The sequence below is a fragment of the Cherax quadricarinatus genome, chromosome 34 (genome assembly GCF_038502225.1).
Source record: "Cherax quadricarinatus isolate ZL_2023a chromosome 34, ASM3850222v1, whole genome shotgun sequence".
In the NCBI taxonomy this organism is placed as follows: Eukaryota; Metazoa; Arthropoda; class Malacostraca; order Decapoda; family Parastacidae; genus Cherax; species Cherax quadricarinatus.
In genome coordinates, this window is record NC_091325.1 from 1,364,475 (window position 1) to 1,384,538 (window position 20,064).

General features: G+C 39.6%; 1 protein-coding gene across 3 annotated transcripts in view; it reads left to right on the forward strand.

Moving 5' to 3' along the window:
• LOC128693701 (neprilysin-1-like) overlaps positions 1–20,064 on the forward strand; it is a 32,013-nt gene that overhangs the window by 8,087 nt on the left and 3,862 nt on the right. Inside the window, exons 4-21 of one of the 3 annotated variants that reach the window (XM_070091087.1) lie at positions 657–799; positions 4,859–4,933; positions 5,501–5,614; positions 5,799–5,882; positions 6,429–6,636; positions 9,101–9,209; positions 9,777–9,910; positions 11,872–12,074; positions 12,870–13,061; positions 13,277–13,372; positions 13,841–13,982; positions 15,718–15,932; positions 16,444–16,620; positions 17,924–18,024; positions 18,438–18,496; positions 18,639–18,758; positions 19,149–19,294; positions 19,469–19,633. In XM_070091087.1, the coding sequence (XP_069947188.1) occupies positions 657–799; positions 4,859–4,933; positions 5,501–5,614; positions 5,799–5,882; positions 6,429–6,636; positions 9,101–9,209; positions 9,777–9,910; positions 11,872–12,074; positions 12,870–13,061; positions 13,277–13,372; positions 13,841–13,982; positions 15,718–15,932; positions 16,444–16,620; positions 17,924–18,024; positions 18,438–18,496; positions 18,639–18,758; positions 19,149–19,294; positions 19,469–19,633 (2,483 nt within the window). The remainder of the gene's footprint in view (positions 1–656; positions 800–4,858; positions 4,934–5,500; positions 5,615–5,798; positions 5,883–6,428; positions 6,637–9,100; positions 9,210–9,776; positions 9,911–11,871; positions 12,075–12,869; positions 13,062–13,276; positions 13,373–13,840; positions 13,983–15,717; positions 15,933–16,443; positions 16,621–17,923; positions 18,025–18,437; positions 18,497–18,638; positions 18,759–19,148; positions 19,295–19,468; positions 19,634–20,064) is intronic. The other 2 variants (XM_070091088.1, XM_070091089.1) reach the window with 2 other exon arrangements.

Sequence of the window (20,064 nt, forward strand, 5' to 3'; positions counted from 1 at the left end):
CGGCGTTTGTGGAGTGCAGACGTGTTAATAAATGATAAATTATATTTATTAACAATTTATTCGTAAAAAATAAACCCTCTATTTAACGGACTTCGAAAATATGGGACAATATCCGCTGGGTCAATAGATTTGGAAACAATGGATAGTCCTGTAGTGCAGAATTGTTCATTATTGTTACACTTATGAAAAAAAAATCTCTTTATCCACCACAGTTGCCATTACTGGTTACCCGCCCCTCTCCTCCCCCCACTTAGTCTGTTAAACAGAGAGTTCACTGTAATGACATACTTTATATAAGCCCCTGGTTATGCAGAACATCTCATTTCCTCAGGAAGTAAGATGCCTAGCTCTGCTGCTATTTAGACATAGACCTATCTGATATAAGTTGGGAATTAATATTCCTGGTCCTCTTTCCGGAAGAAGCTGTTTCTTTTCTCATTCTCGCCCAGATTTATCCAAATATTAAAAAAAATTCCCGGACTCACGGGTGGAAAGGCTCAACAAAACGTCATCTTTGGTGGCCCTTAATAACCCCACCTCCAGCAACTATATTTATAGTTATTATTATCTTTTAAAATCATTTTACATATATGCATCTGTTCTTTTAATATCAGATTTAATTCATATATGTATCTATCAGTGGGTATGTTTGTTAGACTGGCCAGATGTTCCAGGTGGTGCTCCAGGCGGTGTTCCAGGTGGTGTTCCAGCACAGGAAGATGAAGGTCCACTCACATATCTTGGCAGGAGTCAGCTTGGAGCACCTGCAGCAGGAGAAGTTATTAATCCCCTTCGTCAGGTAGTATATACAAGTTCAAACTAGTCGTACAGTCCTACTTCAGGTAGATCAATACACGTCTACCTCAGGTAGATCAATACACGTCTACCTCAGGTAGATCATTACACGTCTACTTCAGGTAGATCAATACACGTCTACCCCAGGTAGATCAATACACATCTACCTCAGGTAGATCAGTACACATCTACCTCAGGTAGATCAATACACGTCTACCTCAGGTAGATCAATACACGTCTACCCCAGGTAGATCAATACACGTCTACCCCAGGTAGATCAATACACATCTACCTCAGGTAGATCAATACGTCTACCTCAAGTTGATCAATATACGTCTACCCCAGGTAGATCAATACACGTCTACCTCAGGTAGATCATTACACGTCTACCTCAGGTAGATCAATACGTCTACCTCAAGTTGATCAATATACGTCTACCCCAGGTAGATCAATACACGTCTACCTCAGGTAGATCATTACACGTCTACCTCAGGTTGATCAATACACGTCTACCCCAGGTAGATCAATACACATCTACCTCAGGTAGATCAATACGTCTACCTCAAGTTGATCAATATATGTCTACCCCAGGTAGATCAATACACGTCTACCTCAGGTAGATCATTACACGTCTACTTCAGGTAGATCAATACACGTCTACCCCAGGTAGATCATTACACATCTACCTCAGGTAGATCAATACATCTACCTCAAGTTGATCAATATACGTCTACCCCAGGTAGATCAATACACGTCTACCCCAGGTAGATCAATACACGTCTACCCCAGGTAGATCAATACACATCTACCTCAGGTAGATCAATACGTCTACCTCAAGTTGATCATTATACGTCTACCCCAGGTAGATCAATGCACGTCTACCTCAGGTAGATCATTACACGTCTACTTCAGGTAGATCAATACACGTCTACCCCAGGTAGATCAATACACATCTACCTCATGTAGATCAATACGTCTACCTCAAGTTGATCAATATACGTCTACCCCAGGTAGATCAATGCATGTCTACCTCAGGTAGATCACTACACGTCTACCCCAGGTAGATCAGTACACATCTACTTCGGGTAGATCAATACGTCTACCTCAAGTTGATCAATATACGTCTACCCCAGGTAGATCAATACACGTCTACCTCAGGTAGATCATTACACGTCTACTTCAGGTAGATCAATACACATCTACCCCAGGTAGATCAATACACATCTACCTCAGGTAGATCAATACGTCTACCTCAAGTTGATCAATATACGTCTACCCCAGGTAGATCAATACACGTCTACCTCAGGTAGATCAATACACGTCTACTTCAGGTAGATCAGTACAAAGGACCGCAATAGAGAGAAGTCACTTACCTTTTTTGGGGGTTATCCTAAGTAATTTAAACTCAGCATTGTAATCCTTATAGAGAATAAACTTTGAATTGAATTGAATTGAATATACTGCTATATATGATAATTTTTGTAACTGTACCTGGAGTTTACCTGGAGAGAGTTCCGGAGGTCAACGCCCCCGCGGCCCGGTCTGTGACCAGGCCTCCTGGTGGATCAGAGCCTGATCAACCAGGCTGTTGCTGCTGGCTGCACGCAAACCAACGTACGAGCCACAGCCCGGCTGGTCAGGAACCGACTTTAGGTGCTTGTCCAGTGCCAGTTTCAAGACTGCCAGGGGTCTGTTGGTAATCCCCCTTATGTATGCTGGGAGGCAGTTGAACAGTCTCGGGCCCCTGACACTTATTGTATGGTCTCTTAACGTGCTAGTGACACCCCTGCTTTTCATTGGGGGGATGTTGCATCGTCTGCCAAGTCTTTTGCTTTCATAGTGAGTGATTTTCATGTGCAAGTTCGGTACTAGTCCCTCTAGGATTTTCCAGGTGTATATAATCATGTATCTCTCCCGCCTGCGTTCCAGGGAATACAGTTTTAGGAACCTCAAGTGCTCCCAGTAATTGAGGGAGCGCTTGAGGTTCCTAAAACATACACATCTGCTTCAGGTAGATCAGTAAGTTTATTCAGTTACACAAATACAGTTACATAAATTGTCATACATATCAGCTTATGTGTAGGTTACCTTGGATTACCCTCAAAAAAAATTCGGACAAAGTGATTTATTTCCATTGGGGTTCTTGTAATATCTTATTTAAATCTTAACAGTTAAAAATGCTAAGTAACTCAACTATGTGAAAAGCATTTACAATAAAAAAGAGATATACTAGGAATAAGGTAAATTGAGTTATATACATTAATATTAAAGAGAGAATCAGCTCACAGTTATTACAAACACAGGTAAAGAATGGCTGTGAAACCTGGTTGTAATGGGAATGTGGAGCAAACAAAACTCAGCAGTAGACTAAAATGTATATTTGCCTTCACCAGATGATATATATACATGTACAAGTATATTCACTATGTACAGTATATTCACTATGTACAAGTATATTCACTATGTACAAGTATATTCACTATGTAAGCGTACAACACGGTGACAGATGGCAAAGCAGAAGCCAGAGAGTGTGTGCCGTGCTCAACCAGCAGGTAGGCAAGTCTGCCAGTCCTTACCACAAGTGAACCATGTTGCTTCAGCTTTGGTGGGCTTGCCTGTGATTGATCAGTGAACAAAGGTACTGATTTAATGACAGGTACATTATTGATCGTTTAACCCTTAGCACCTGGTTCACTGGTTGGGAGGCAGCCTATATGGGGGTGTGGCATACACCAAATAAAATGTAACATACTCTTTATGTGCCACATAGTAATAGGTACATGTATGTTACAGTAATGGGTACATGTATGTTACAGTAATGGCTACATGTATGTCACAGTAATAGGTGCATGTATGTTAACTATATAAGAAATCACCCACCTTCCTTTCTGTAGCTTCATTCATTAAGTACCTTATAGCTCTCCTTAACTGGCTCATGATATGATAAAATTTTGTACGGATTTTTAACCCTGTACAGTTAGCCACCCAAGATAACCCAAGAAAGTCAGTGCATCATGAAAGACTGTTTGTCTTATTTTCATTGTGGTCCTTCAGTCATGTCCCCCAGGATGCCACCCACACCAGTCAACTAACAACCAGGTACTTACTGCTGGGTGAAAAGTGACAACAGTCGTAAGGAAATATGCCCAATGTTTCCACTCTTGCCGGGGATTGAACCATGGACACTGTGTGAGGCGAAAGTGTTGTCTACCAGGCTACAGGACACTTAGATCAATGCACTCCTTCAGGTAGATCAGTACACTCCTTCAGGTAGATCAGTTCATTCCTTACATAGCACAGTATATACTGCTTCAGTTACTAAATGATCCACAAGCAACTAACCCCCTTGCCACTCTAGTCGAGAATACTGTATTTTAATCTTTGAAAAACAAACCAAAATAAATTCTCACGTACACTGAGAGATTCATACCTTTCAGCATATACTGTATGTGCTTGAGTATTCATTTTTTAATACAGTATGCAGGTCACTGTCTTGTACACTATGTGCTTAATTGTCCATGTATTGAGGAATACAGAGATAGACAGTATAATAACCTATGTGACATGTCAAGATATCTTATTAATGAAAATAAGATACGAGATGTACTAAGCAAATTTCCCAAATTTGCTTGTAGCAGATAAGCGAACTGTAGATATGTAGATATAAATCCAAATGTACACCTGTTAACCCTTTTGAGGCCTAGTTCCTAGGCTTTTTGTGTATCCATATGCCCTTGCACTACCATCCACAGGATGGATATGGGGTGCACAATAAACTAGCCACTTTAGTGGCAAAATCTAAATCTGTAGTTTAAATGTAATAAAATATTGCTAGGCACAAAAGAAAGCCACTAGCATTAATGCGATTCGAGCATACTGATTCAAAATTCAAAATTTTATTTCTTTGTGTGGTATGCAAACTGTAATTTACATGTAATAAAGTATTGTTCTGCACAAGGAAAGCCACTATCATACATGAGCATTCCTAGTACTTAATACTACAGTACTTAAGGACTAGATGCAGATTAAAGATAGTTTGATTGGGATGAATTATTTTTCACAGTTGAATCAACAGACGCAGCAAGACAATGGAGAAACCACCCACACACTCAAGGCTAAAGAACACCAATTTGAGGAAGTAAGTCCCCAGCTCTTCATTGTCCAAGTATACTCTTCCGTTTGCTCTTAAGGGTAATTGCCAACAAACCTCTGGTAGTCTTCCAGAGGAAACAGGACAAGTTCCTCAAATCAGTAGAATGTTTTGCCTTACAAAATTTTTGTTATGCCTCCCATAGATGAAATAAAATCCATTAAACATTGTATACAATCAACTTAAAACTACTAAAGTTAGTACAGGTTGGAACTGCTTGAACCTCATGTTACAGTTGCATACCGATGAGCAACATGAGAGATAATGTTATACATAATTGTATAATAGTGGACAGTATCGGAAGTACATTATGTAATATGATTGTTATTGGATAATAGTGGCCAGTACTAAAGATCAGAGAAATTTTGACAGATTAAAATGAATTAAAGTCGTATACACTGTTATGAATACATGTATATTAAAAATTACACCAAAGTAGCATGAAAATTTTCAATAAAAGTCATAAACTTCTTCTGATAGTATGCACAATAGTGTACTTTACAGGTACATAATAACATACCTGAAAAGGGGCCTGATTAGTGCATAATATAACAGGTATGGGAGCCACTGGAGAAGACAGAGGCTCTATACATAGGCAGCCATAGATCACATGGTTTCAGCCTTCAGGACACCAGCCTACAGCACTCACCCAACCCTAACTTCCAGGAGGTAGGTCTTCCCCATGTATGTTTATTGATGTCATAATACCCTACCACTAAAAATGTATAATAATAATGTGACTGGAAGAATTTAGAACTTGCCAACATATTGAAAAATCCAAGACAAGTTTCTGGTGCATCTTAAATTCCCATTAATTTCTGATCTCCCTACACCCACTTTGTTCATTCATCAGGAGACAGTGCTCCTGGAGAAGGTTGAAGAGCATGACCGTCCTAAGAGGACCCACGTGAAGGATAAACATCAGGGGTTTGTGGAAGTAAGCATGCAGAAATTTATTATATCTTATGATTAATTTTGTTGGGTGTTTTCTCTCATGTCACTTCTTTCTCTGTTTACATCTTCTTTTTCTCTCTTCTTTCTTTTTGTTCTATTTTCCTCCCTTATTTTTAGCTAATTGATCTGCTCTTCTTATAAAACACTTGTAATAATTCCCTACCTCAGTTTAATAACTTGAAAAGCAAATATAATTGATATAATTTAGTATAAAAAGAAGGTGCACCTGAAGAGCATACATACAGGTGCTCTTTGGGGATATGTTCCGATGAACCCGTCGTATGTCAAATATGAATATAAATTACTTAATAAACCAGGAAATAAATAACTACTGTCGCTGAATAAGTAAATCAACAAATAATTACTGTAACTAACTTAATACCAGTATTAAAACGTAAATAAATGAATTCAAGTTACGGACTTGCTGCCTTCATGAAGCACCTGTATTTATCATTTTTATTCAGTCATTAATTATGGGCTTGTGATTAACTTTTGGTACTGAATATTAATACTTCCTTCCTGTTATCAGGAGACAGTAGAAGTTGAAGTGCCAAATGAACATGATGGCTCCAAACACCCTAAACTTGTAGTAAAACCTCCAGTGCCAAATAAGAAAATTCTAGACACGTCATCATCAGAGAAGAAGGTGAAGGATAAGATGGAGTCAACCCGGCTGCCAACTACTCGGCTTGCTAGTGGTCAACGAGTTTGTGAAACCCCGGAGTGTTCTACAGCTGGTGAGATTACAAAACTAATTCTTATGTAAAAATTCATTGCTACCCTATCAGGCCATTAACAGGGAGGTCTGATCTGGGATCAGATTGTGGAGGTGGTACTCCCGAGAACTTGGAGACAAAAACATAATGGTCAGTCAAGGGAGAGAGAGAGAGAGAGAACAAAATTTATGTTGGTAACAGATTTTTATACTGTACCATACGCATAACAAGAGAGAGAAACAAACATACCCTCAACTTTCATCCTCAAAGTGAGTCAAGGGATTGCCATCTCTACATCTTTTTGTCTTGTGGGACAATAATGTTCACTATGGTATAAACCTTGGTAATAAATACCGACAAGTTGGTTTAGAAAGACACGTAAGCAAACACTATAACATATTTATTAGAAAACGTTTTGGTCCTGGGACCTTGATCACTTCTAACATACAGAGGTAGAAAGACATTATATATAGGCAGAGAGTGAGGTGTGACGCACGTGACCTGAGGAATGTCATAAGAACATAAGAATGGAGGAACACTGTAGAAGGCCTACTGGCCCATGCGAGGCAGGTCCTTATTAAAACAACCTCTGCCTATGATGAGGATGGGTAGACGATGAAATCATGTGACTCCTGTGTTGTTGGGTTGGTGCTGCTTAAGTATCATGTATGCCAATGTTTTTGAAATTTTGTAGTTTCCAGTGTTGTGTTCTATAGTGTCGGTGACGGCGATTAGTGAGGCTTCTAGGCACCGTCGGCGTCTGAGGTCTGGTTCGGTGAGAACTAGTTGTGCCTCATTCCAGTTCATCAAATACCCCGTGGAGTCTCTGTGGAGGACACATGCGTACCTTACATCGTCTCTGTTAGAGGCATTTCGATGCTCATTCAGGCGGACTGCAAGATCTCTGCCTGTCTCGCCTACATATTTCTTGGGACAGAACCCACAGGGGATAGTGTAGACGCCTGCTGTAGAAGTTAGAGGTGTGGGGCTGCGTTTCGTAGTGAGGTCTTTGATAGATGATGTGTTTATGGTGGAAACGTTGATGTTACTCATAGCAAGTGCCCTGCGAGTATTCGTGGCAACATCGCCACATGAGAGTACTATGAACTGTTTAGGGGGCTGTTCCATGGGCGGTTTGTTGAGGATAGCTTGTGCCTTGAGTCTGCAATCTCGGATGAAGAAAGATGGGAACTGAAGACTTGTAAAGGCTTGTGTTATGTAAGTGCATTCTTCTAGAAAACAAGGGCTGGAGATGCGAAGAGCTCTCATAAACACATCATCTATCAAAGACCTCACTACTAAACGCAGCCCCACACCTCTAACTTCAACAGCAGGCGTCTACACTATCCCCTGTGGGTTCTGTCCCAAGAAATATGTAGGCGAGACAGGCAGAGATTTTGCAGTCCGCCTGAATGAGCATCGAAATGCCTCTAACAGAGACGATGTAAGGTACGCATGTGTCCTCCACAGAGACTCCACGGGGCATTTGATGAACTGGAATGAGGCACAACTAGTTCTCACCGAACCAGACCTCAGACGCCGACGGTGCCTAGAAGCCTCACTAATCGCCGTCACCGACACTATAGAACGCAACACTGGAAACTACAAAATTTCAAAAACATTGGCATACATGATACTTAAGCAGCACCAACCCAACAACACAGGAGTCACATGATTTCATCGTCTACCTGTCCTCATCATAGGCAGAGGTTGTTTTAATAAGGACCTGCCTTGCATGGGCCAGTAGGCCTTCTACAGTGTTCCTTCATTCTTATGTTCTTATGACATTCCTCAGGTCACGTGCGTCACACCTCACTCTCCGCCTATATATAATGTCTTTCTACCTCTGTATGTTAGAAATGATCAAGGTCCCAGGACCGAAACATTTTCTAATAAATATGTTATAGTGTTTGCTTACGTGTCTTTCTAAACCAATGTTCACTATAAACCATATCTTTTAATATTGCTTTTAGGTTATTTTTGTGCTGCTAATTCTGTGTTTCACTGGTATTAATGGTAAGGCAGAGCTAGGCAACTAAAGAGTAGCACTGCACAGCATATTAAATAATATTGCATACTGTAGATTATAGGTAAATTTATTTAATATATATCTCTTGGAGTGTGGCAGGGTAATATTTTGTGAAGGGATTCAGGGAAACCCATTAGTCAGACTTGAGTCCTGGAGGTGGGAAGTATGATGCCTGCACTCTAAAGGAGGGCTCTGGGATATTTGCTGTTTAGAGTGACATCTAGACTGTTATATCTGCATGCCTCTGGCAGAATAGTGATAGTGTGAATGATGGTGAAAGTGTTTCTTTTTCAGGTCACCCTGCCTCAGAGGGAGACGGCCAGCATGTTAGAAGGAAAGAAATAATCTCATAATGTGAATACATATTTTGTAACATGATTAATCCTTAATCCTTTATAATAAGGTTCTGTGTTTCTTAATTTGTTCATGGTGAATGTTCATTGTACCGCCCCACAGCGACAAGAATCTTGGAGAGTCTAGACCTGTCAGTAAACCCTTGTGATAATTTCTACGAGTTTGCATGTGGCGGCTGGATCAATAAACATCCCATTCCTGAATCTGGCGAGTGAGTAACTGTTGATGTTATCTTGCTGCTTATACTGCTACTGCAGTGAAACTTTGCTATAATGTGCTAATAAAAGGGAGGGAGTGTGTTTAAATGAAATGCCCAGTGCAACAGATATACGTATTCTGTTGCATGGAGAGCCTACTGAACATGCATACTAGTGCTGTTGGACAACACCTCAGTGCAGTAAAGTTGGTCTATTGCCTCAAACATTAGTCCAGCCAGATATTTTGTCCATTATATCCAAAACCTGTTACATAAGAGTCTGTAATCTCAAGGTTTTATTTATACTCTGTACTATTGTTTCTACCTATACTCTGTGCTACTGTTTCTTTCTGTACCCTGTACTACACCTGCTACTACATACCTATACTCTACTACTACTACTACTGCTGCTACTGCTACTGTTGCTTATGCTCTAATATTACTGTTGTTGCTGTTACTTATACTCTATTACTGCTGCTGCTACTCCCTATCCTCTACACTGCTGCTCCTACTGATTTTGAAAAATGTTAATTTTCCTTCCTGTAGGTCTTTAAGTAGTACCATTAATTAATGTTATCTCAGAACGGGCACCTTCGATGAAGCTGGAGATAAGTTAGACAAGCGCCTCCACCTAATCTTGGAGACACCAGCTGTGCCAAGTGACCCAGAGCCCATCCATATGATCCACACCTTCTACGACTCCTGTCTGGACACTGGTAAGTTGTGGGGGGATGTGTGGAAGGAGGCAGTTGAGGTAATTGGTGGACACTGAGTGTGTGGGGGACATGTGGAAGGAGGCAATTGAGATAATAGTGGACAGTGAATGGGGAGTGTTGATTTTTTTTTTTTTTTTTATTAACACACTGGCCGATTCCCACCAAGGCAGGGTGGCCTGAAAAAGAAAAACTTTCACCATCATTCACTCCATCACTGTCTTGCCAGAAGGGTGCTTTACACTACAGTTTTTAAACTGCAACATTAACACCCCTCCTTCAGAGTGCAGGCACCGTACTTCCCATCTCCAGGTCTCAAGTCCGGCCTGCCAGTTTCCCTGAATCCCTTCATAAATGTTACTTTGCTCACACTCCAACAGCACATCAAGTATTAAAAACCATTTGTCTCCATTCACTCCTATCAAACACGCTCACACATGCCCGCTGGAAGTCCAAGCCCCTCGCACACAAAACCTCCTTTACCCCCTCCCTCCAACCTTTCCTCGGCTGACCCCTACCCTGCCTTCCTTCCACTACAGACTGATACACTCTTGAAGTCATTCTGTTTCACTCCATTCTCTCTACATGTCCGAGCCACCTCAACAACCCTTCCTTAGCCCTCTGGACAACAATTTTGGTATTCCCACACCTCCTCCTAACTTCCAAACTACGAATTCTCTGCATTATATTCACACCACACATTGCCCTCAGACATGACATCTCCACTGCCTCCAGCATTCTCCTTGCTGCAACATTCATCACCCTTGCTTCACACCCATATAAGAGCGTTGGTAAAACTATACTCTCATGCATTTCCCTCTTTGCCTCCAAGGACAAAGTTCTTTGTCTCCACAGACTCCTAAGTGCACCGCTCACCCTTTTTACCCTCATCAATTCTATGATTCACCTCATCTTTCATAGACCCATCCGCTGACACGTCCACTCCCAAATATCTGAATACATTCACCTCCTCCATACTCTCTCCCTCCAATGTAATATCCAATCTTTCATCACCTAATCTTTTTGTTATCCTCATAACCTTACTCTTTCTTGTATTCACTTTTAATTTTCTTCTTTTGCATACCCTACCAGATTCATCCACCAACCTCTGCAACTTCTCTTCAGAATCTCCCAAGAGCACAGTGTCATCAGCAAAGAGCCATAAAAAGTAGCCATAAAAAATACTAAACCAATTAAAATCACAGTGCTTAAATTTTTGTAAATTAAGATATCTTCACTTTTTAAACTAAGGAATGAGGAATGTGCTGGGGAGGTAGTAGTCACCCAAGCACAATCCATGGAATTTTCCCATTTTGTAAAGATAATCAAGCTTTGAGAACAGTGAAGTAAATGAGAGCACCCAATAAGGTGATGAGAAAGAAAGGGTGACATGAAAGAATCTCAGGTATGAGTAGTAGGCTGAGTAAGAATGATACCAAATGAGAAAGACAAGTGAACATGGAAGATTTTTGCAAGGAGGGGATAGTAAACAGTACATAACAAAACATTAAATAACAGATGGATGAAGAGGGATTTAAAGATATAGGCAATGGGCCAGAACATGTATGAGGATGACAGAAGTGAGAAAAACTGCGGTACAGTAGAACCCCCGTATCCAAGGATTTGGTATCCATGGTTTCAATTAACCCATGGTTTGGCCCAAAAATAACCCTTAATTTTACTTAATAATCCCCAAAGTGCAAAAGTAGTGATTCTGGCAGTTCTTCAAAGCCTAAGAGAAGCCCTGAAATGCTTCTCATCAGTGAAAAATTGCTAAGTCTAGACTTATTTTGCATAATTTATCAATTAAACTTTATCATAGGTATATATGTAAACAAAATATGACTTATATATAGGGTTCACTACTATCCACAGTTTCAGGTATCCATGGCAGGTTTTGGAATGTATCCCTCACAGATACAGAGGGATTACTGTATTTTAAAAGAAGCACAATTCTCACACAGACACATTGGACAGCTTGGGCCTGGCACCTCTTGACCCACTGTTGGCAGGACAGGGAGGCTGGCCCATGGTAGAGGACAGCTGGGACCCATCAACATTCACACTCTCCACTGCCCTCAATAACCTCAGGGATTTAAGCGTCTTCCCTCTTGTTGCCGTTGGTGTCGATCTTGATGTGGAGGATGTCCAAACCAAGATAATTTATGTGAGTTGTGTTGCTTGAGAGGATGTTCTCACCAGAATGTGAGCTGTGTTGCTTGAGAGAATGTTCTCAGTGGTATTACTTCAGTTCAGTTTTTCCTTAATTTACATTTCTGGTTGAATGTTACCCTCTTTGAAGGTACTGCACAAAACAAATTTCTTTATCTATTTTTTCATATCCTTATACATTGTTATCATATCTCCTCTTGGGTTGCATGATTGGATTATGTCCTCACCAGAATCATCCATATGAGTATGTTGCATGAGTGGAGTATGTCCTTACGAGAATCATCTATGTGAGTTGTGTTTCATGGGTTTGATATCCTGTATTCTTATATTATCTTCTGCCCAGTGTAATTATTTTGGTTTCTCCTGTTCATTGTATGGTTGTGATTTTCTTTGAGTGTTATATAATTATCAGTTTATCTTTTATTTCTACCCTACCTAGATGTGTAACTTCCCAGTACCTCTCACTGTTTCTCCTCTTGGAGTTATCAACCTGCTTTACTACACTGATCTTGATATGAACAAACTAAATGTTATATTGCCACACTCAACCTGCCATCATTCAGTCCTCCTGTACCACCACCTCCATACTGTCCCTGTAATCATAGTGCAGTAATTGCTTTCTGTAAAAGAGCACAAAACAAGTTTTGGCACAGTAGATATACAGTATGTTAGTACATTATTTCTGTTTAATTTCCAACCCTTTTAAATAGATTAAATACTACGGTTCCAAAGTGTGTTAAGCACTTCACATAAAATATTGAACTCTACATAATTGTCTACAATGTTGCAGATTGACGCAGGTACTGTGCCACTGGGAGTTAGTATCATGGATGACCCAATCGAGGCAGTGGTGGGACCTTACAGCACCCTTATGACAGATGCTGCCAAGCTCTACCGGGATTACAAGAGCTCCTCTGTCACTGATGAGGATATCCAGAAACAAGTCCAGGATGTTATTGACTTTGAAATTGCATTCTCTAAGGTTTTTATTGTTAATCTTGTACAGTAGAGTTTATAAAAGGGGTTAAATCCCTAGCTTTTGCTATGTATGTGTAATTGTTTGCATGAGTTTGTGGAGAATAAACTCTGGCTTCTGAGCCCACCATTAACTTTCAGTAAACTGTATACTGTATGAAAATTTCTAGCAGTATGTATTCTCATGAGCAATGTAATTCTAACTATAGAATACCTTTACAGATAGTAATCAAGGCTGTAAATGAGACAACGGACAATAATTGGAGAACAAATGTCACTGGGGTGCAGACAGATACTGATGCTGGTACTCCAGGTCAGGTCAGTGCCACTGACACATCTCTTTAAAGGTCACCAGTGACCTTCACTTAATGCTAACATACTTCCTTAATGTCACTATATGTCTCAGTGGCACCATTCTTCCCTTTAATAATAATAATAATAATAGATAGCGATTATGTGCGAATGATGGTGAAAGGGTTTCTTTTTTTGGGTCACGCTGCCTCGGTGGGAAACGACCGGCGTGTTGAAAAAAAATAATAATAATATTGTAGTTCAAAGGGCTGTTTGAATTGTAATGTCACTGCATTTCTGGCAAGAGAGTTAAGAGAATGAAGACAGCTTAAGAATAAGTGATGGTGAATGTATTTCCTCTCTTGTATAATCCCAACTTGATGGAAAATGGCCACTGTGTTAAAAATAATAAAAATACAGTAATAAATTATTCCTAAAACTGCTAGTCCCCAAGAGAAAGATAAATCAGTATTGTAATTGGTATTTGTTATACAGTTTGAGTGGTTGGCCTTCCTCAAGGAGATGTTTACTGACACAGGAATCACCATCACCTCTGAGGAACCTGTCATCTCCTTCAAGGGACCTTTTTTCACTGACTTAAGTAACCTTCTCGCAGCTACTGACACCAAGACTCTTGGTAAGATTCTTTGAGTTGTGCTAACACTTTTTCACTTTTTTTTTTCTCTTCAATTTTTTTTTCTTTTTGGCCCAAATATTTTTCTTCGTTTAAACCTCTGTAAATTTATGAGGTTTTTATTAATTTGTAATTTTACAGAGTTAAAACTGAATGTAACTGTATTTTTATGTTTTTTACAATCATTGAATCTTTTTTTGTTTTTGACATAACAATATACCAGTATATTTAAAAGAGTGCATGATATTACATTATAGTATTAACAGTACTGTTCTAGTAGTAATATCATTATTATTACGATTTATATTTTACACAGCTAGACAAAGTGTTGTTTGCCACACATGACAATACCATTAACAAGAAACTTACAGGTACTGGACAAAACTTATAAGCATAGTATTATACTTCAGTCCCTCCAGAAATTATGTACAGGACATATTGGAATTAGTTTTATGGAGAGTTTCCTCAGACTTTTTTGTGATTAGAATGTGTGCGTGTGGCTTACATTTTGTGGCTAAACATCCATGTAACAGACTACAGTGCTGTACTCTCTGTATGATTCACACAGTTTTGTATGGAAAATAGCTGAGCCCAGTCTCAAATAACATTCATTTTCTAGCACATTGCATTTTGTATATAGTATTATGATAAGTACATCTTTCTTGATGTATATGCTCTGCAAACAGTTTTAAAATGGTTTGGCAGTTGGGATTGATGAAATGAAGATGTTCGTTTCGTGGCATATTTTACTAAGCTCTGTGAGTCACTTTGGAAGAATGTACACTTGGAGGGGTGTATATATCTCAGTATATATATACAGTTCCTAGGTAGTAGGTTGGTAGACAGCAACCGCCCAGGGAGGTACTACCGTCCTGCCAAGTGAGTGTAAAATGAAAGCTTGTAATTGTTTTACATGATGGTAGGATTGCTGGTGTCCCTTTTTCTGTCTCATGTACATGCAAGATTTCAGGTACGTCTTGCTACTTCTACTTACACTTAGGTCACACTACACATACATGTACAAGTATATATATGCACACCCCTCTGGGTTTTCTTCTATTTTCTTTCTAGTTCTTATTCTTGTTTATTTCCTCGTATCTCCATGAGGAAGTGGAACAGAATTCTTCCTTTTTAGGCCATGCGTGTTGTAAGAGGTGACTAAAATGCCGGGAGCAAGGGGCTAGTAACCTCTTCTCCTGTATATATTACTAAATGTAAAAGGAGAAACTTTTGCTTTTCCTTTTGGGCCACCCCGCCTCGGTGGGATATGGCCGGTGTGTTGAAAGAAAGAAAGATATATACAGTTAGCTTGCATTTATCCCTATAGGCCCATATTTGAAATTATTTTTGATTGATGATGAACAGGTACATGATGAGTCCTTTGTGCATTTGATAGGCTTTAAACCCAATTGACCAGGCAGATCACAGCCAGTGCCTCTCTCTATGCTCTCATCTACACCAGTCTCCTCTGTTAGCATGCAAAAATAATTTTAGAGCAAGGTATTAACATGTTCCAACATATTAACTACATTACTGTTTTACTCTCCTGCTGTCTGTTGTTACATTAACATCATCCCTCCTTGGGTACAGTTAAGTGAATTTAGGTACATTTAATATAGACCGAATTAGCTCATTAAAAAGTATATTTAATGCTGTAAGCTTTGATAAGGTAAGCTACATTGGCTAAGCCATTATATTTTTTGTTCTGATGCTTAAACATGTCTTTGCCTGAACACAGCTAATGCTGTTGGCTGGTGGTGGCTGTACGAACTTCAATTGGAGACTACTTATGCCATGAGAAACATCTCTCTGCAATTCTCCCATGCCCTCTCTGGGCAGCAGGAGTTGCCACCACGCTGGCAGCACTGTATGGACCAGGTCAACTACAACCTGGGATTTGCACTCTCTAGGGAGTATGTTGATCAGTTCATGGCCGACACAGTCAAGCCAGAGGTAAGGCTCATTATTATATCCCTTTCCCATGAATTTTTTTTTTAAGACAGTCATCTCCCACCAGGATAGGGTGACACATAAAAAGAAGAAACACTTTCACCACCAATCACAGTGATGGAGTGATTGGTGAACTTTTTTTTTTTTTCTTTTTTCAGGTCATCCTACCTCAGTGGGAGACAGCCGGTGTGTTAAGAAAAATGAATGAGAAAGTGTAGGTGCCTCATTTTACTTGGATCATGAGCTTTTCACTATTATCAGAGCACCCCCTTTGAAGGGATAAGCCTGTTTTATACACATGCATACATGTAAAAGTGCATTATTAATTTTATATTCATGGGGATGTGTTAAAACAGTTGGAGTCACACATCACCCTGGAAATGGCAAGTAATCAGATTTGATCCAAGGAATAGGAAGATATTCTCATTTCCTTGGATCAAGAGTTCTTTACCAATTTGCAAGGAGTAAAAAGTGCTATTTGCTATCCCCAAAGCCACCTCTCTCTCTTCCTCAGGCCACAGAGCTGGTGGAGGACATAAGGTCAGCATACGCATCTCTCCTGGATGAGAACACCTGGATGCTGCCTGAGGATTTGGTGGTGGCAAAGGAGAAGCTAGAAGCCATTGACCCCTTTGTCTCCTACCCTGACTGGATCATGGATGATGCTCAGCTCACGCTAGCCTATGAGGATGTAAGTTAATAAAAGAGAATAATGTTATGAGCTCATGGATAATAGTGCAGCTGCTCACTCTGCTTATGACTACCTACCTACCTACCTTCAGTATATGTTAAGCTGTACGATTTACAAAGCACTGGAACAGTTGGGTATGCAGTACTTTTAACATAAATTATATAATATTGTATGAGTAATTTATGAGAATGCTATTTGGTTAAGACATTAAGTAATTTGAAGTATTATTGTTATTACAGTCAGAACAATATATTGTTATTACAATCAGAACTCAGTGATAAACCCACAATTTGAAGTATTAATTATTATTATGACTTTAATGGGGAAAGCACTTAACCCACTGGGGTTAAACAGTATCTTGGGAATGGGAGGCAAGTGGATAAAATCCAAGGAAAGAAAGGGTAGCTCCAGTTCTTAGACTCAAGAGCCCTTCACTAAAATCAAGGGTACATGTCATTAAGGTGTCTTAATGTCCTAATATATAGAAGGAACTGTCAAAATGATACCGATTTGCAACTTTTTATTTTTATTAAGGTCTTTCAACATTACATGACTTATTTTTATTATGAGATACAGTGCAGGAGACACTGGTTAGCCAGACTTGAGTCCTGGAGGAGTGTAGTACAGTGTCTGCACTCTGGAGGGGTGGGGGTATTGCAGTTTGGAGGAGAATCTGAACTGTAATGTGAGTGCACCTATGGGAAGATGGTGATAAAGTGAATGGATGGCGAAAATGTTTCTTCTTTTCTGGATCACCCAACCTCGGTGCCTCAGTGAGAGATGGCTAGTGTATTAAAAAAAATAGTGCTTCTGAAATAATTGAATTTTTCTGGGGTTATTTCTGGTTATGGGTTGAGAATTTCAGCTTCCTCAGTCCTCACCGTAATAAGACCCTAAGTAGCTCTGTATGACCCTTGTGAGTTCAGTGCTTAGTTCTGATTGTAATAATAAGAACATGAGTGATAAGACAGCATACCCAGGCTTTGTTCCCACCATATAACCCGTACAGAATAGGGTAGCCATCCACTAGACGTATACCAAATCAAGTTAAATATACGCATTATACTCTAATGTATATAGATTGCAAGTTACAGTCGTTACCATCTCTCTTCCAATAGCCTGGCTGATGAGGGACTGGGACATACACTTCATGAAGTACAATCTGCAAGCTTCATTTCTTTGCTTACACCCATCACAGTTTTCTTTTTATTGTTGCATGCTAAGCACCTATGTAATCACAACCTGTTAAATGTACTTAATTTACTTTTCTGCTTAGTAATCTTTTTTTGGTGCCTATTTCCAGCTGGAGATTGTCAACGAAAAGCATGTTGAGAATCTGATAAACATTGGAGCATGGTATGACTTACATTCCCTGGCATCACTACGGGAGGAGCCAGAACACTCGTAAGTACCATTGGTCTTACCATTGGTCTCAAGCAAAAAAAAAATGTGTATAATGTAAATACAGTGGACCCCCGCATGACGATTACCTCCGAATGCGACCAATTATGTAAGTGTATTTATGTAAGTGCGTTTGTACGTGTATGTTTGGGGGTCTGAAATGGACTAATCTACTTCACAATATTCCTTATGAGAATAAATTCGGTCAGTACTGGCACCTGAACATACTTCTGGAGTGAAAAAATATCGTTAACCGGGGGTCCACTGTATAACATATTTGTTCATCCTCCTTTTAACATTTTTGAAGCTACTGACATGAATTTATTGTATTATGACTCAAAAGGATTTACATAAAACTGTTGTATCAGATGCAGTAACATTATTTATTGATGATTGCCTTCTTCCTCTTATGCCAGGTTCCTCTTTCCCCCAACGGTGGTTAATGCATTCTATAACCCGCAGGAAAATACTATCAGTTAGTACACTTAGTTATCATTAGCTTTTGCATTCATGAATAATTGATATAAGTTATTACTGTCACAAAAGTTATCAAAAAACAAAGAGTAATTATATTGTATATGGCTCACTGTCTCATCTTAATATTATTTCTTTTGTAGCTATCCTAGCTGGAATCCTGCAGTCTCCGTTCTACTCTCATAATTCTCTCTCTGCACTCAACTATGGAGGCATCGGAATGGTTATTGGACATGAAATGACACATGGTTTTGATAACACAGGTCAGCCAAACAGGGTTCTATACAGTATTTCAACTCCCCTTTCTAGCCCAAACTGTACAGTATTTCTTTTGAATCATAATACTATTACTGTACTTACTTGTAAATAAGCTAATGCAAATTGCAAAATGGGTGGGCCTCAATCCCATGGCTTAACCACTGATCCTTGCCAGTCTAACAAGATTCATCCAACCAAGTATATTTCTGTGTACCCTACTGATTTTTACAAACCCCACACCATCATGGCTTTGATATGCACTAGCTCAAGTCCCCTCAAAGTCATCATCACAACTTACAAACTCATAATAACATTGCAAACAAATCACAGCAAACATGTTATTACGATTTTGAGAGTCTAAACTAATGAAAAGATCATGCGTTTTGTTTCTTCAGGTCGACAATTTGACAAATATGGAAACTTAAGACAGTGGTGGAGCAATACTACCATCCAAGCTTACAATACACGTGCACAGTGCTTTATTGATCAGTATGATGCCTATGTACCTCCTGAGCTGTCCACAGTTGGATTAAATATATCAGTATGTTTTATGTGTATGTGTTTTTGTAGGGAATGAGCTCCATTTGCATATTATATATACTATAATTTTTATATGTTTGCCTGCAAATGTGTTGATACTGTAGTCCTCAATTTGGCCTTTCTTTTCATGATCCAAAAGCATCTCATTTGCACAGTACAATTCTCGTTTTCACAGATTAATGGACATCAGACGGAAGGCGAGAACATAGCGGACAATGGCGGGATACGTGAAGCATTCAGAGCCTACCAGTTGTATGTGGAGCGCTATGGGGAGGAGCCTCGTCTTCCAGGCCTTGATGAATTTGACCCAAACCATCTTTTTTATCTTGGCTTTGCTAATGTGAGTGACATTTGGTGTGATTGTAGGTGATGATTATTTTATCATTTAAAAAAGGCAAGGGAAAACATACAGTATAAGTAATGTAAATTATTATAATTGAGGGGGAAGCGCTAAACCTGTAGGATTATACAGCACCTGTGGGGGGGGGATGGAAGGTATTCAGGCTTAATTCAGGGAACTGGAGCACAGATCCAGTTCCCTAGATCAAGAGCCCCTCACTGGTATCAAGAAACCTTCCTTGAGGGGTATAAGTAATGTGAAATATTAGACCAGCAAGAATAGTACAAGTTGTGACATTGCAAATTTTAGAGAAATGGTGTATATTATTATTATAATCAAGGGGGAAGCGCTAAACCCGGAGGATTATACAGCGCCTCGGGGGGGATGTGGAAGGCATTCAGGCTTAATTCGGGTAACTGGAGCACAGATCC